Here is a 16,406-nt window from a genome sequence, read left to right on the forward strand (position 1 = left end):
TCCTTTGACTAGGAGATAGGGTTCACGAAGGGCAGTAATAGGAACTATCTGTAAAAGCAGGTGATATAGCCCTGTTCAGATGTCTTTATTTCTCTTTTTGGAATACGGTTTTATTGATTTTTTTTTACATCACCTACAATTTCCAGTGTATGTTTTCTCTCTCTCCCTTTGTCCCATCTCTCATATTTGTGAACTTTTAAAAAGGGGAAGAAAACACAAGTCCACAAAACCAAGTGAGATCCAGAAAGTCTGGAGTTATGTGAAGTATTCCACAATCCTACTCTCCCATTCGGCAGAGCTCCTCTTTGGGCCCAACCTTGGCCTTGGCAATTTTGAGCGAACTTTCCATCTGTATTGTTCCATGGCCACCCTTCTCTGCACTGATGTTGTAGTCAAGTCTTACCTTCCTGGCTCTGCTGACTTCCTGCTACATCAGTTCACATAAGTCTTCCAGTGCTTCTTTGTATTCCTCATGGTCATTGTTTCTCAAAGCACAGTAATATTCCATTTCACTGGTGTACTATAAGTTGTTGAGCTTTTCTCTGATCCATGGTCTCCCACATTGTTTCCAGTTCTTTACTACCACATGTAAAAAAATAGCATAAATGTTTGGGTGCATAGGGGCCTTTCTTTTTGTCATTAACCTCATAGGGTGATTTATAGCCTCTCATGAGACCTAGTGATTTATCTCTGGATCAAAGTATAGGAACATTTTAGTCACTTTGCATAATTCTACATTTAATTTTTTTTTATTTTTTCTTAAACCAAAATTTTAAATTTTATTTTTAATATTGAGTCCCATATTCTCTTCTTGAAAAGGCAAGCAATTGGCTATGGATTAGACATGTGCAGTTGTGCAAAACTTATTTCCACATTAGCCATGTTATTTGCATAATTCTAAATTGTCTTTCTGGAGGTCTTTAAATGCCCAAGGATTTTTATGTTTTTTTGATAGAAGCAATAGGGAGTCAGTGAAGATGTCTGAGTAGTGTTGTAGTCAGACCTGTGTTTTAGGACTATGAAGAGGGTGATTGTGTGGAGTATGGGATGAGAGAAGAGAGACTGGACCAAGGGAGACCAGAGAGGAATCTGCTGCTGCCCAGGCACAGACTAGGCATGTCAGCAGTTCATAACCCTGTGTCCTTGGCTTTTCCCTCCAAGTCTTGATGAGCAGCTTGGGACCTCCTGATCTTTGGGTTATACCACAGTGCTGGGCAGGGCCTTCCACCCTGGGGCCTGGGGGGCTCCAAACAATCCTTTGTCCCCCTGCAGCCCTGCCTGATTCTCTAGACACTGACTTTCCCCCAAACTGGAGCATGGAGGAGGGAGAGGATGAGGAAACAAGGACTGAGCTGCTGAGAGTCAGGCCCCAGGTGAGTTCCAGCTTCCTCTCTCTTTCTCTCTGGTCTACCTTCTCAGCGCACATTTCCTTGGACCTTGGTCTTGTCTGCTCTCCCAGGCCTCCAGCCAGCACCGAGGCTCCATTACTCTACCCCAGAAGGATCTGGCTGTTCTGAAGGATACTGCTGACTTCATGGACCGTTTTAGCCAAAATCCTTCCCTAACATAAACTGACATATCCAAAGCTAAGCTGTGGGGGTTTCTAGGTGGCACAGTGAACAAAGCACTGACCCTGGAGTCAGAAGGACCTGAGTCCAAATCCTACCTCAGACACTTAATACTTACTAGCCCCGTGACCTTGGACAAGCCCCTAACCCCAACTGCCCAGCCTTCCCTCCTCAAAAAAAAAAAAAAAAACAAGCTAAGCAATGAACTCAGTTATTGAGGTTTTTTGTTGTTGTTTTGGGTTTTTTTTTTGCTTTTTGGGGGGCAACTGGGATTAAGTGACTTGCCCAAGGTCACACAGCTGGTTTTTGTGTTAAGTGTCTGAGGCTTGATTTGAACTCAGGTCCTCCTGACTCCAGGGCCGGTGCTCTATTCACTGTGCCACCTAGCCGTCTGGGTATTGAGGTTTTAAAGATGGTAGCACCAGGTATCTGGTGGAAAGCCAGCTCTTTAATGTTCAGGGAGAATCACTGAGGCCCCAGAGGTAGGGCCCCATGGAAACTCCCATCCAGTAGATTTACTGATCCTCTTCAGGCAGCCAGCAACATTCATGGCCTTTACGCGAGGGCACGAAGTGCTTGCCCCGCTAGTGGGGCATACTTCAAATGCACCATCTTGGCATAAGGCCTTAGGACTTCTGGAACCTGGAGCAGGGATCACCAGGAAGGGGCGGAGACTTTCCCATAGCCAGGGTCCTTGCTGACTTCTAGGTACAGCCACAGACCCCCACATCCCAGGACCAGAACCATACCTGGTCATGCCAGGAGCCTCAAGGGTGGGCACCTAAATCAGTGGGGCTGTCCATGACCTGGGGCTGGCAGACTCTTGTTTTCTGTATCCCTGTGGTTCAGTCACCATCTTCTGAGATGAAGACCCCACCTCTCTGTGCCATCACCCCTTCTCCCGCTGTGGTCATCTCTCTCCTGACCCTTTACAGTTCCTACCGTCTGCCCTCCCTTGGGAGCCTGTGCTTTTTGGCAGTCTTCCTCCTCCCCTCATCCCAATTTTAGTCTCTCCTAGAAACCAGACCCCATGTACTGGCTGTCCTCTGCAGGGCTCCTGGACACAGGACCAACAGGGAGAGCTCCCTGTCACTGCCCGTTTGTTGCCATTAATCTACAAGCTTCCTCCTTTAGGGTTTCAATCCATTCTCCTCTACCACCCCATGTCACCTATGTTGCTGTGCCATAGAGTCTGCTATGGGGTGCCACCGGGCATAGAGTGCAGGGCCTGGACTCAGGAAGCCCTGAATTCACATCTGGCCTGAGACACTTACTAACTGTGTGACCTGGGCAAGTCACAGAACCTGTTTGCCTCAGTTTCCCCCCCCGCTACAGTAGGAATAATAATGGTAGCCCCCTAGGACCCCAGGTACCTGTCCAGGTTTCACAGGCTGTGTAGACCTTCAGTTTGGCAGTCAGTCTAATACCTCTTCTATCACTTCCCTTTGTAGCTTCCCAAACACTGAGCTAGCTCTGGCGGTGTGTGCGTCAACCTCGTTATCCATGTGGACATCCCTGGAGAGTATCCTGCCAAGGTGAGTGAACCTACTGGCAGCCTTCAGAACTTCTCCATGTGCTGTAACCAATGGTTCCACATACAGGTGGTGTGGTGCTGGTGGGTGGAGAACGTGTGTTTTCTTGGTGTCGAGTATTAGGCGAAAGAGCCCAAGCAGCAGACAATGGATCCTTGCTCTGCTGCATCTCAGCCTCAGAGGCTGCAGGAGTGCACAGTCTGTGCCCCCACCCTCCCTCCACAATGGAAGAATTTACCACCACACGTTGCCTTCGTCGTCCTCACATCCTGTCTTCTCTTCTTAGAATCACAGTCTGTTAAATGCCAGTGTTTGCTGCAAGGGTGCACCCATGGAGTTTTATTGCATCTATAGGTCAACAGAAGACAGTGTAGGTGATGAGAAGGTCATGCGATGCACAAGTCTTCTGTAGTAAGTGACCACTGTTATTTCCGTCTCCAACTCCATTCCTCCCTAGACTCCCCGACAAGTCTGGTAGTCTGAGCCCACTCTAGCATTAAAGTCTCCCAGAAGTAACACTTTGGCCCATTGATGATGAGGGTCTCCAGGTCTTCCTAAAATCAGTGTTTATCATGAGCATAGGCACTGATGATGGTGGCGTGCTGTTTTCCAGTAAGTAGCAGTCGCATAGACAAGAGCCCATCCTTCACTGCTTTGGGCAGGCACACAAGCTTGCTGACTAGATTAGTTTTGAGTATAAAACCTATCCCAGCTTCATGGCACTCCTTTTCACTGCGACCACTCCAGAAGTGCTGTATCCAGCTGGCCAGCCTTCTCTCACTCAGGGCTGCTGTTTGGAGGCAGCACCTGCTGAGTTCTCTCACAAGAGCTGTTTGTCTTTCAGGTCTGCTGGATTTTGTGTTGTTCGTAAGTGCGCACATTCCGTGTACCAATGGTGAGTGGAATCATCCGCAGAAGCTTTCATACGCTTTTTTGTTTTGACTGCATGGTGGGATCCCTGCCTGCCACAGTCATCAGGCCAGGGTTGGGGGAGCAGGCAGTTTTTAGGGCGCCTTTTCTAGCCCTTTCCTCCCATCAGGAGGTGAGCAGTGCGGTCCTTAAAAAGCTGCTCAGACCCCCACGGGCTGCCGGATGCCGCTGCTGCTCCCAGTGACCAACAACCCTATGGCCTGGGCCGCCAGTGCAGAGCTGTGACCACAGCTCCTGGTGTATCCCCACCTGCTGCTTCATCAGCTGCCTGTCACCACAGGACTTCGAGATAGTATCATGGTACAATGGCATGGGTGATGTCTTTTGTTCCTGCATAAATAGGATTTAAGTGAGGCAGAGTTGCATGAGGTTGTCTGCCTCACTCTCTCCTCCAGAGTCCACAGCGTTTTAGTTTCAGAGAAACTGCATGACCCTCTAGTCCTTCTCATCCCTGACAAAGAATAATGATTGGGGAGGGGGGACACACAATGTACTTCCCCCATGTTCCAGGCACTGTGCATTTTACAAACATGATCCTCACAACAGCCTGAGAAGTAAGTGCTATTTTATCCCTGTTTTATAGTTGAAGAAACTGAGACCAACAGACTAAATAATGCCTTGCCCTGGGTCACACAGCTAATAAGGTTGGATTTGAACTTGGGTCTTTGCACCTCCAAGTCTAACTGCTGACAGGTGAGACTTGAGTCTCTGCTTGAATCAGACTTCATAAGAAGAGACTTCCTGTGTCTCCTTGGAGCCCTCTCCACTTTGGTATAACTATGTGTGGAATGAAAAACCCCATTCAAAATTTAATCAAGCACACAGAGGTTTCTCAGGATAAAAACAGGAAATTTTTATTCTCTTCCCCGGGGGAAGAGGGCAGTCCTCTCCATGGCGGATCAGGGAAAGGAGGTGCGCAATATGGGGTGAACAGTTTTTAAACCCTAATATAGCAGGGTCCTATTTCCCCCATTGTCCCTCACTTCCATTGGTTGGGGGGGTAAGCTCGGGTTGTCTCTGCCTCCCAGTGGCTGGGAGGAGGGGCCCACAGAGGTGGGAAAGAAGACAAAGAACTGAAGCGACGTGGGGGTTGAAAGACTCCTAAAAGGGCTTGCTGCTGACAAGCAATGAAGGGGGAAGGGGAAAGCCGGCACTCAAACCTGACACCAAATTCCAAGACCCATTCTGAGAAGTTTTCACATTCCACATAACTGTAATTATTCAGAGATTTGCCCAACATCAAGATGAAACTGGCCTCATTGCAATTACCATACACCTTCTTCATTTTTTGCCTTCAATGACAAGAGAACAAAGTTTGCCCCTCTTCCTCATGATGGCCCTCCCATATCCCTGAGGACACCTGTCACACCCTCCCCCACTCCCTTGTCTTCTATTCCCAAGGCTCCACATCCCCATCTTTAGTTTGTTCTCTTGTGGAATGGGCCCAAGGCCCTTCTTCATTCTCTTTACCCACCTGAGAGAGCTGTCCAGCAATCCTTCAAATTTGTGGTGCCCAGAACTGAACCCAAGACTTTAGATGGAACCTGACCAGGCAGAGGATAAAGGAACTATGCCTTCTTTGGGTCTGAAAGTTCCATATTTCTCTGTTTTATGGGTATCTTTCTTTTTTTTTCTTTCATCACCTTCATTTCCCTCCTATTCTCATGCAGATTGCCATCTCTTATAACAAAGAATGAGACAGAAGAAAAACCAGTCCAGCAGAACTGACCAGTGCTCTGTGAAGTTTCTCCTACCTACCACCCCCAGCCTCCACCAGAAAGGGTCTATGTCTCTTCCCTGGGGCCACCCTTGGTTCCATTTCACAGCATTCCAGTTTGGCTTTGTTGTTATTCTTAATATTTTCACTGTCATTTATGCAAAATTAATTGTAGGGACAAAGTGTTGACCTAAAAGAAGGAAACTAAAAAGAAAAATCAGTACTAAAGAAAGAAATGGAGGGAAATACAATCCTGACAATTTTTTAAAAATAAATTTATTTGTTAATTTACTTTTAGTTTACAACATTCAGTTCTACAATCCCTTGAGCTCCAAATTTTCTCCCCCTCATTCTCCTCTCCCCTTTTCCCCCATGGCAGCAGGCAATCTGATGTAGGCTCCACAGATGCCTTCAGATTACACATTAGTCAAGTTGTAAAGAAGGATTATAACCAATGGAGCGAACCGAGAAAGAAGGAACAAAACAAAATACAAAAGAGAGAGCAAGGAGTTTGCTTCTATCTTCATTCAGACTCTGGAATTCTTCCTCTGGATGTGGACAGCCCCTTCCATTATGAGTCTTTTGGAGTCTGACAGTTATTTTATATGCAAAAATGTGGCATTTAAAAAGTTTGAGCGATATAATTTCTGGGCAATTTAATCATTTCATTAATGATGCCCACATGACCTTCTTGAGTGCCAAAGACAGTCATGGTGGTGGGATCATGGTCCATATGCCTTTTGGAAGAGGAGTGTTTCCAAGGGTGGCAGTCAGCTCTGGTAATTTTACAAAGTGAGCTCACTCAGTGAGGAGCTGACAGGGACACCGTCTCACTCTTGACCAGAGAGACCATCCCTATAATCCAGCCACCCCCAGCCTTGGGCAGTCTAGACAGTCTATATTCCTCCCCCAAACCTGGGCCAGTTGGGTGGAGTAGCATTCCCCAGAATGAAAAGAATCCTATCCTATCTTCTGGCAACTCTGTCCTTGAGAGATTGGACAAGAAAACAGGACAAGAGGAAAAAAGCTAGGATTCCCCCACTTTTAATAATTGGCTGTTAATATGAGAAATAATCATTTCCCTTAGAAATGAATGCCACAGTCCATTTGCCTAGAAGAGCTGTGATGTGGCAGAGAACAAAACCTAGAACTAGAATAATTTAGAAAGTCATCCAGCAGAGGGGAGAGATGAAAATGGGGTCACCCACTCACACCACTGCCTATAAGTTACACATTTATAGGGTTCAGACAAAAGAATAAGGAAACACAGTAGGTGATTGACGAGAACAGAAGCATTTTCCAGATAAGATACATAAGGTGCATAATGGGAGAAAACCCCTCCCATTAATTAGTTTAGATCTGACTGGGTTTCTGGTCAGCATAACCTTGCTCCTGAGTTAAGCCTTAAATCTGATCTCTGAGCAGTGGGTCTGTATAAGAGCTAGGTTCCAACTGTGTCATCCAGTTTTCCATCAGTTTCCCCTGTTGGGGTTAAATCCCAACTTTGCTAAGATAGCAAAAGCACCATCATAGATGCAGAGAACTGGGCTAAGACTTAAGGGTCCTGTCACTGTTCATCTCCCCAAGAGATGGATAGAATCCCCTTAGGGAGTGACAGAGACCAGATGGTGGCAGCTCCTAGTCAGAGGGATCACAGTGGGTCAAGGCACTGAGACTTGGACCAGAAGACAAGTGCACTACATAGGAGGTTTCCCAGACAGTGAAAGGATACATAAAGCCACAAATATCGTGAAAATTTAAAAAAGAGATTCACAATCTCATGCTTCCTTCAATGTCATAAAAGTTGAACAAACTTAAAATCATAACCTCATTCATCTCTTAAGGAAATGAACCTTAAACAGACTGCAGGTAAACTATATCAGGTTACAGATTAAACTACATTTAATCTTGAGTTTTAACTGTAGCATGGAGCTGTCTGTTACTTGGAAACATTTTCCCTTGGAAATTCTGGAATAGGCCTCATTTCCAAGGCACTTCTCGAAGGATGTTCCTCTTAAGTTTGACTCGTGCAAACCAGTTCAGTTATGGAGCTAATCTTATACTTGTCATCTTCTCATTGTTTTGGGCAGAAACATTTGAAAGCCAGTTATACACAAACACGTGTGTGTGTGAGCATATATAAAAATATAAAATCTTAGTTCTTAGAGAAAAGTTTTGTTGCTTTTCTCAGAGTGAAGTTTACTGCCCAATAAAATGTAAAACTTTTACATCTTCATCATAACACATTTTAGTCCTAATTGTTCTATCCTCACATTGAGGATGTATATTGGGGCAGGTGGGTAGTGTAGTGGATAGACTCTAAAGAGTGCAATCATGAAGCCCTGAGTTAAAATCTGGCCTTAGACACTAGCTGTGTGACCCTGGGCAAGTCACTTAACCCTATTTGCCTCAGTTTCCTCATCTGTAAAAAGAGCTGGAGAAGGAAATGGCAAACCACTTCAGTATCTTTGCCAAGAAAACCTCAAATGGGGTCATGAAGAGTTGGACATGACCAAAAAATGACTGGACAACAACATTATCCTCAAATTATCCACAAAGAATGAGATACTTTAAGGACCTAATCTTATATATGAATATCTGACTATTTGTGACAAATTCAGAATGCTAAAAGTAAAAACAGGTCTTTCGTACTTGCTTCCTATTACAGGAACTCAGAGATGTTGAGTATTGCAACAACAGGATTTATTATATATGTATGTATGTGTGGGGGTGTGTACACACACACACACACACACACACACACACACACTTTTACAATTCACCTGCCCTTGTTAAATACATTTGCTAGAAAGGGAAATGGTTATAATGATATTAAGATTTTCCCTTAAAGGGCACAGATTGACCTGACATAAATATAACAGAATAGAGTTTCTTTAACTTTGATTCCAGGTAAAAGACATAGCCTTTATTTTGGAAGAGCCAATAATATAGCAGAGTCCCACATTTTTCACAGGTACCTATATGCAATAAAACCTCATGGGTACACTCCCAGAGCAAACATCAGCATTGAACAGTCTATATCATTTTAAAGAGAAGAGACAGGATGTAAAAGGGACAAAGGCAATGCGTGGCACAGAGTGCTGGACCGATTATAAACTCAGCCTCTCCAAACGACATACTCACACTCAATAAAAGTGACAGCCCAAAAGGCAAAATGACTAACAGAAGAGTGCTTCAAGCACGAGCAGTTTGTTGCTAATTTGGAGGGAAAGCTGAGCCAGCACAAAGGCAGAGCAGAAGAGAAGTGGGCAGCTTTCAGAGACTGGTGCACACACTGCACTCACTCATCTGGGTCAGAACACTCATGAGCATCAAGATCGGTGTTTATGAAAATGATGGTGAAATTCAGAAGCTGCTCAATGAATAACGAGAACTCCACCAGGTTTACTACCAGCAGGAGAGTTCATCCATCTCCAAGAAGGCAGCATTTCACTTCATCAGAAGCAAAATGCAAGCAAAGTTTAGAGAAATGCAGGATTCTTGGCCCGTAAGAAGACAGATAAAGCTCAGTTATACACTGACAGTAGCAATCAAAGTGCCTTTATGATTCCCTAAAGGCTGTTTATGGACAGAGACATATACTGCATCTCAGCTGCTCGGGAGCCACACTGATTAGTGATAAAGACATGATCTTGGAGAGATGGGCTAAACATTTACAAAGTGTGCTTAACAGACCATCACTGATCAATGCTGAAGCCAGTGACTTCCACTCAGGTGGAAGCCAGTCCCTCTCTAGCCAAGTTTCCAACTGAAAAAGAGGTTTTGAATGACATTGAAATGCCCTCTCATGTGGCAAAGTGCCTGGTGCTGATTCTATTCCAGCTGAGATTACATGGCAGGGGGTCCTTTGCTCATACAAAAGCTGATTGAAATTTTCTAGGTTATATGGCAAGAGGATGCTTCCATTGTCCATTTCCAGGTAAAGGAATTAGATTGTCCTGTGACCATCACAGGGGGTCCCTCTCTTAGTCATTGCTGGCAAGATTCTTGCCAAAGTCCTCTTTAATAGGCTGATCCTCCACCTGGAAGATGGTCATCTGCCTGAGAGCCAGTGGCTTCAGAAAGGGTCAACGAACAGTCGATGTGTTCATTATGATTATGCAGCAGTTAGGCTGGTTTTTTGTTCTTTCCAGTTACATCATTGTAGTCATTATGTGGAGCAGCTAGGTGGTGCAGTGAACACAACACTGGTCCTGGAGTCAGGAAGACCTGAATTCAAATCTGACTTCAGACACTTAATAGCTGTGTGACCCTGGGCAAGTCACTTAACCCTGTCTGCCTTAGTTTCTTCATCTACAAAATGAGCTGAAGAAGGAAATGGCAAACTACAACAGGATCTTTACCAACAAAACCCCAAATGGGGTCACGGAGAGTCAGAAGTGACTAAAATGACTGAAAAACAAAAAAAAAAAAACTTTAAGCACAAACTTCACTTTTGTTAGACTGCTAATTGTGTATTACAGTTGTTTCTGTGTTTGACATGCCCCTACACCCATGTTTTCTTTAATGTTGTTTTTCATTCATCTCCTAAAACAGTGTATGCACACATAGATTTTAGTAAATATTTGTTCAAGTAAAGAGGGGGAGAATTTCATTCTAGTCCCACATAGTACAAAGGGAACAGTGTTCCATGAGTCAGAACTGGGTCATCTTGTTGAATGGAGAAGAGGAGGCATATTATAGTACACCGCTTCTTCCCAGAACAGGGTGATTAGTAAGGAAGAATGATTGCTTCAATGTAGCTAATGAGAAATTAATACATCTAATATGATTGCTGATGTTAGCATTGTGTACCTAACTAGAAGAAAGCAGTCATTGGTTTTGACTGATTGATTTGGTTCTTTGAGAGTAAAGGGCATGATTTGCTAGGACACCACTTTGGGAGATGATTTTTCTAGATTAAATTGAACAATAAAGAACCATTTCCATTCCTTTGAATCTAGTACAAAATGAGATATGTGGTATTTGTAGGGACTTAATATTAAATACCTGCCAAGAAATGCTTAAAACTCACTTCTGTAAGAAGCTCCCTCCAAATTTCCTGTCAGCTCCATTTCTCCCCCTAAGAACTATGAGAAGGTCCTTGGGTAAGATGAGGTGTGTTTCATGTTTCAGGAACTGGTAACATTCCAAGATGTGGCTGTGCACTTCACCCAGGGGGAGTGGAGAAGGCTGGACCCTGCTCAGAGGGCCCTGTACAGGGAGGTGATGCTGGAGAACTTTGAGAACCTTGTCTCCCTGGGTAAGGACACCCCTCCCTTGACCTAGCCTCTGGTCATTGGTGTGTCCCTACTTCCCACTAGGTATAAGCTGAGACAAAAATGACAGAAAAAGTCTCCTGAGTTTGAGATATTTGTATAGTATCAACTGGGGGAAAATTCTGGAAGCAGTGTTTTTGTTCTCTGTTCCCTGGTGAAAGATCTTGGCCTTTCACAGACATCCTCTGGCTTTATTTTCCTGGTCTTGAAGGTCTGGTTTCCCAGCTCTTTGTTTCCCCAGGTCAAAGGTTCTTATGTCCTGAAGATGTGAGGAGTTCCTTTCCTCTTGGCAGTGAGGGGGGCCAGTGTCTGAGTCCCTCTTAGATATTGGCTCCATCCCCATAGAAGGGATGAGCCTTGTCCTCTTGGCCCTCTCAGCATGACCTCTTTTCCCTTGAGAGGGAGTGGGACCAAGATGGGATTCTGAAGTGGTTTTCCATCCCCAGAATATCTTCATTTCTCTCCCCATAATCAGGACTTCCAGTTTTGAAACCAGATGTGATCTCCCAGTTGGAGAAAGGAGAAGCTCCATGGATTCCCAGGGGAGAGATTCCAAGAGAGCTTGACCCAGGTGAGTGTGGGACAGGGGAACAGGCAGATGGGAGTCATGATAAGCAGTAACAGCAAGTGGCAACACCTTTGAATTGTTATCCAGGAAGTTCTAGACAAAGGGCCTCAGCCCATGGGAAAGGGATGAAACAAATGTGCATTTCTTGTTTTGTACTTTATAACATTTGGCCACGTACCTATTCAGGCTTCAGTATCCTCCTGTATGATAAGCTGAAGGAAGGGCTCTTTAGTGTGCACAAGAGAAGACTTATGGGAAGGAATGATAGCTGTCTTCTAACCCTTCCAACTAAATTAAGTCCAACAATTGCAATGAAGGTTTTCTGAGCCTGAGAAATTTAAAAGTGAGACTTGTTCACATCCCAATAATTTCATTTGGCTGCAAATGCCTTCTTGAATGCTGCTGTTGTTTACTCTTGTTCTCAAAGAAGCTCAGTAACATCATGACTGTAATATCTCGACTTGGAAGTGAATTGGATTTAAGTGAGGCAGAGCTGCACAATCATCAGCCTCACTTTCTCCTCTAGAGTCATTGGGACTCCAGTGGCAAGACAGGAGTCAAGATGACTGGTTATGGTGCAGGATACAGTGCGTGACCTTGGCCTTTTTAGATTAAGGTCTTTCCCAGGTCTCAGTTTGTCTGATGTAATGCTTATTCAATGACTAAGGGCTAGGTAAGAACTGACAAAAAAATGGGCTAGTTTACTATCACAAAAGTATCAGTCTGGTAGGGGAAGACCCTTAGAGTTTCTGGCCAGAAAAGATGACAGTTGCTGCTTAAACGCACTCTAAACCCTGGGTAACAGAAACTTGGACTGGGCTCTATTATTGGCCATTCAGTGAAAGCCAGAGTGGTTTAGGTTTAAAGGTGTAGTTCAGTAGCTCCACTTGAATCACAATAGGCTTTGTAAAAGCCTGAGTTTTTTTCAGTGCTGTGTTTCAAGAAATCATAAATGAAAACAGTGGAGGACACAATAAATTGTCCCGGCTTTTTGAAAAAAGAAATTCAAAAAAATTATCTGACTCCCAAACCCCAAGATATCTTACAAAATATAAGCAACCACAAAAATCGACCATGTACTAGGATATAAAAACCTCACAATTCAGGGCAGAAAGGCAGAAATATCTAATGCATCATTCTCAGATCATGATGCAATAAAAATCATATGCAATAAAGGGCCATGGAAAGACAGACTAAAAACTAATAGGAAACTAAACAATTTAATCCTAAAGAATGAGTGGGTCAAACAAGAAATCATAGAAATAATCAGTAACTTCATTCAAGAGAATGACAATAATGAAAAAACATACCAAAACTGGTGGGATGCAGCAAAGGCAGTTCTTAGGGGAAGTTTTATATCCTGAGTGAATACATGAATAAATTAGAGAAAAAGGAAGTCAGTGAATTGGGCATGCAGTGGAAAAAGCTAGAAAAAGAACAAATTGAAAATCCACAATGAAATGCTAAATTAGAAATAATGAAAGCCAAAGGAGAGATTAATAAAATTGAAATTAAGAAAACTATTGAATTAATAAATAAAACTAAGAGCTGGTTTTATGAAAAAAAAAAACACAATAAAATTGACCCTTAGCGAATATGATAAAAAAAAAGAAGAAAACCAAATTATGAGTATCAAAAATGAAAAGGGTGAATACCTCCAATGAAGAGGAAATTAAAACAATAATTAGGAATTATTTTGCCAAATTATATGCACATAAATTTGATAATCTTAGTGAAATGGATGAATATTTACAAAAATATAAGCTGCGCAGATTAACTGAAGAGGAAATAAATTACTTAAATAACCCCATCTCAGAAAAAGAAATTGAACAAGCCATCAGTGAACTCCCTAGGAAAAAATCTCCAGGGCCAGATGGATTTACTAGCGAATTCTAGTAAACATTTAAAGAACAATTGATTCCAATACTCTACAAACTATTTGGGAAAATTAGTGAAGAAGGAGTCCTACCAAATCCTTTTTATGACACAAACATGGTACTGATACCTAAATCGGGAAGAGATAAAACAGAAAAAGAAAATTATAAACCAATTTCCCTCATGAATATAGATGCAAAAATTTAAAATAAAATATTAGAAAAAGACTACACCAACTTATCACAAGAATAATACACTTTGATCAGGTAGGATTTATTCCAGGAATGCAAGGATGGTTTAATATTAGGAAAACCATTAGTATAATTGATCATATTAACAATAAATCTAGCAGAAACCACATGATTATCTCAATAGATGCAGAAAAGACTTTTGACAAAGTACAACATCCATTCCTATTAAAAACACTAGAAAGTATAGGAATAAATGGAGCCTTCCTTAAAATAATAAGTAGCATCTATTTAAAGCCATCAGCAAGTATTATATGTAATGGGGATAAGCTAGAAGCATTTCCAATAAGATTGGGGTGAAACAAGGGTGTCCACTATCATCCCTCTTATTCAATCTGGTACTAGAAATGTTAGCAGTAGCAATTAAAGAAGAAAAAGAAACCAAAGGAATAAAATTAGGCAAAGAAGAGACCAAGTTATCACTCTTTGTGGATGATATGATGATATACTTAGAGAATCCTAAAGAATCAAGTAAAAAACTACTTGAGATAATAAATAAATTTGGCAAAGTTGCAGGATATAAAATGAACCCACATAAATCCTTGGCATTCCTGTGTATTTCTAATGAAATCCAACAGCAAGAGATAGAAAGAGAAATCCCATTTAAAGTTACTGTAGACATTATAAAATATTTGGGAATCTACCTGCCAAAACAAACCCAGGACATATATGAACACAGCTACAAAACACTTTTCACACAAATAAAGTCAGATCTAACTAATTGGAAAAACATCAATTTCTCATGGCTGGGTCAAGCTAATATAATAAAAATGACAATTTTACCTAAATTAAATTACATATGTAGTGCCATACCAATCAATTTACAAAAAAAATTTATAGAACTAGAAAAAAATATTAACAAAATTCATTTGGAAGAACAAAATGTCCAGGATATCAAGGGTATTAATGAAAAAGAAATGCTAGGGAAGGTGGCCTAGCTATACCAGATTTTAATCTGTATTATAAAACAGCAGTCATCAAAACTACTTGGTACTGGCTGAGGAATAGAGCAGTGGATCAATGGAATAGATTGGGTACAAGAGGCTCAGCAGTCAATGACTATAATAATCTACTCTTTGATAAACCTAAATACCCCAATTTTTGGGATAAGAACTCACTATTTCAGGGCAGCCAGGTAGCACAGCAAGTAAGAGCACCGGATCCAGTGTCAGGATGACTTGGGGATCAAATCTGGGCTCAGACACTTAGCACCCACCCAGAAACACCTGGCCGTGTAACCTTGAGCAAGTTACTTAACCACCATTGCTTTAAAAAAAAAATAAAAAGAACTCACTATTTCACAAAAACTGCTGGGAAAACTGGAATATAGTATGGCAGAAACTGGGCATAGACCATTATCTAACACGATATACCAAAATTAAGTCTAAATGGGTGCATGATCTAGGCATAAAGGATGATACTGTAAGCAATTTGGGAAAGCAAGGAATAGTTTACCTGTCAGATTTATGGAGAGGGGAAGATTTCATGACCAAACAAGAATTAGAGAATATTATAAAATGCAAAATGGCTAACTTTGATTACATGAAAATGAAAAGCTTCTGTATGAACAAAGCCAATGTAACCAAGATTAAGAGGGAAGTGGGAAATTGGGAAAGAATTTTTACAACCAATGTTTCTGATAAAGGCCTCATTTCTAAAATATACAAAGAATTGAGTCAAATGTATGAGAATACAAGTCATTCCCCAATTGATAAATGGTCAAAGGATATGAGCAGACAGTTCTCAGAGGAAGAAATTAAAGATATCTATAAGAATATGAAAAAATACTCTAAATTGATTAGAAAAATGCAAATCAAAACAACGTTGAGGTACCACTTCTCACCGGTCAGATTGGCTAAGATGACAAAACAGGAAAATGATAAATGCTGGAGAGGATGTGGAAAAATTGGAACACTAATACATTGCTGGTGGTGTTGTGAACTGATCCAACCACTCTGGAGAGCAATCTGGATCTGTGCCCAAAGGGCTATAAGTAATTTCATATCCTTTGACCCAGCAATACCACTTCTAGGGTTGTATCCCAAAGAGATCACAGAAGTGGGAGGAAGACCCATATGTACAAAAATATTTATAGCAGATATTTTTTTTTTTTTGCTTTTTGGAGGGCAATTGGGGTTAAGTAACTTGCCCAAGGTCACATGGCTAGTTTGTGTGTATGTGTGTGTGTGTGTGTAAGTGTCTGAGGCCGGATCCGAACTCAGGTCTTCCTGATTCCAGGGCTGGCTCTCTACTCACTGCGCCCCCCCCCCCCCCCCGCAGCTGTTTTTGTGGTGGCAAAGAATTGGAAATTAAGGGGATCCCCATCAATTGGGGAATGGCTAAACAAGTTATGGTGTATGAATGTAATGGAATACTACTGCGCCATAAGAAACAAAGAGCAGATGGACTTCATATCTACCTGGAGAGGCTTATATGAACTGATACTGGGTGAGAAGAGCAGAACCAGGAAAAATTTGTACACAATTACAGGTAGAACATATGTATGACAACCAACTTTGATAGACTGGCCTCTTCTCAGAAATGCAGGGCTACAAGTAAACTCCAAAAGACTCATGATGGAGAGGGATGTCTATATTCAGAGAAAGAACCAGAAAGAACAGAGTTTGAATGCAGATTGAAGCAAACACCTGCTCTCTTTCTTTTTTTTTTTTTTTTTTGGTTGATTTTT

At 42.2% G+C, this 16,406-nt stretch overlaps 1 protein-coding gene across 13 annotated transcripts; it reads left to right on the forward strand.

Moving 5' to 3' along the window:
* Positions 1-45: 45 nt before the first annotated feature.
* LOC138168270 (zinc finger protein 300-like) lies at positions 46-16,381 on the forward strand. 13 transcript variants are annotated; one of them, XR_011170079.1, is made up of 7 exons: positions 120-1,373; positions 3,020-3,103; positions 3,387-3,511; positions 3,945-3,995; positions 4,140-4,330; positions 4,614-4,723; positions 5,701-6,044. XR_011170079.1 is itself a non-coding variant. In XM_069097325.1 (4 exons), exons 1-4 carry the CDS (start codon positions 1,167-1,169, stop codon positions 16,222-16,224), a joined length of 447 nt encoding a protein of 148 aa, XP_068953426.1. In that variant the 5' UTR covers positions 46-1,166; the 3' UTR covers positions 16,225-16,381. The 13 variants fall into 13 exon arrangements, 1 of the variants encoding a protein (XP_068953426.1); XR_011170080.1 differs by having other exon boundaries at positions 121-1,373; positions 3,455-3,511; XR_011170077.1 differs by lacking the exons at positions 4,140-4,330; positions 4,614-4,723; positions 5,701-6,044 and adding exons at positions 10,884-11,010; positions 11,502-11,597; positions 16,208-16,359 and having other exon boundaries at positions 124-1,373.
* Positions 16,382-16,406: the final 25 nt, after the last annotated feature.

Source organism: Petaurus breviceps, unplaced genomic scaffold (genome assembly GCF_028583685.1).
Source record: "Petaurus breviceps papuanus isolate PSGF00001 unplaced genomic scaffold, PetGlider_PUasm1.0 355, whole genome shotgun sequence".
Lineage (NCBI taxonomy): Eukaryota > Metazoa > Chordata > Mammalia > Diprotodontia > Petauridae > Petaurus > Petaurus breviceps.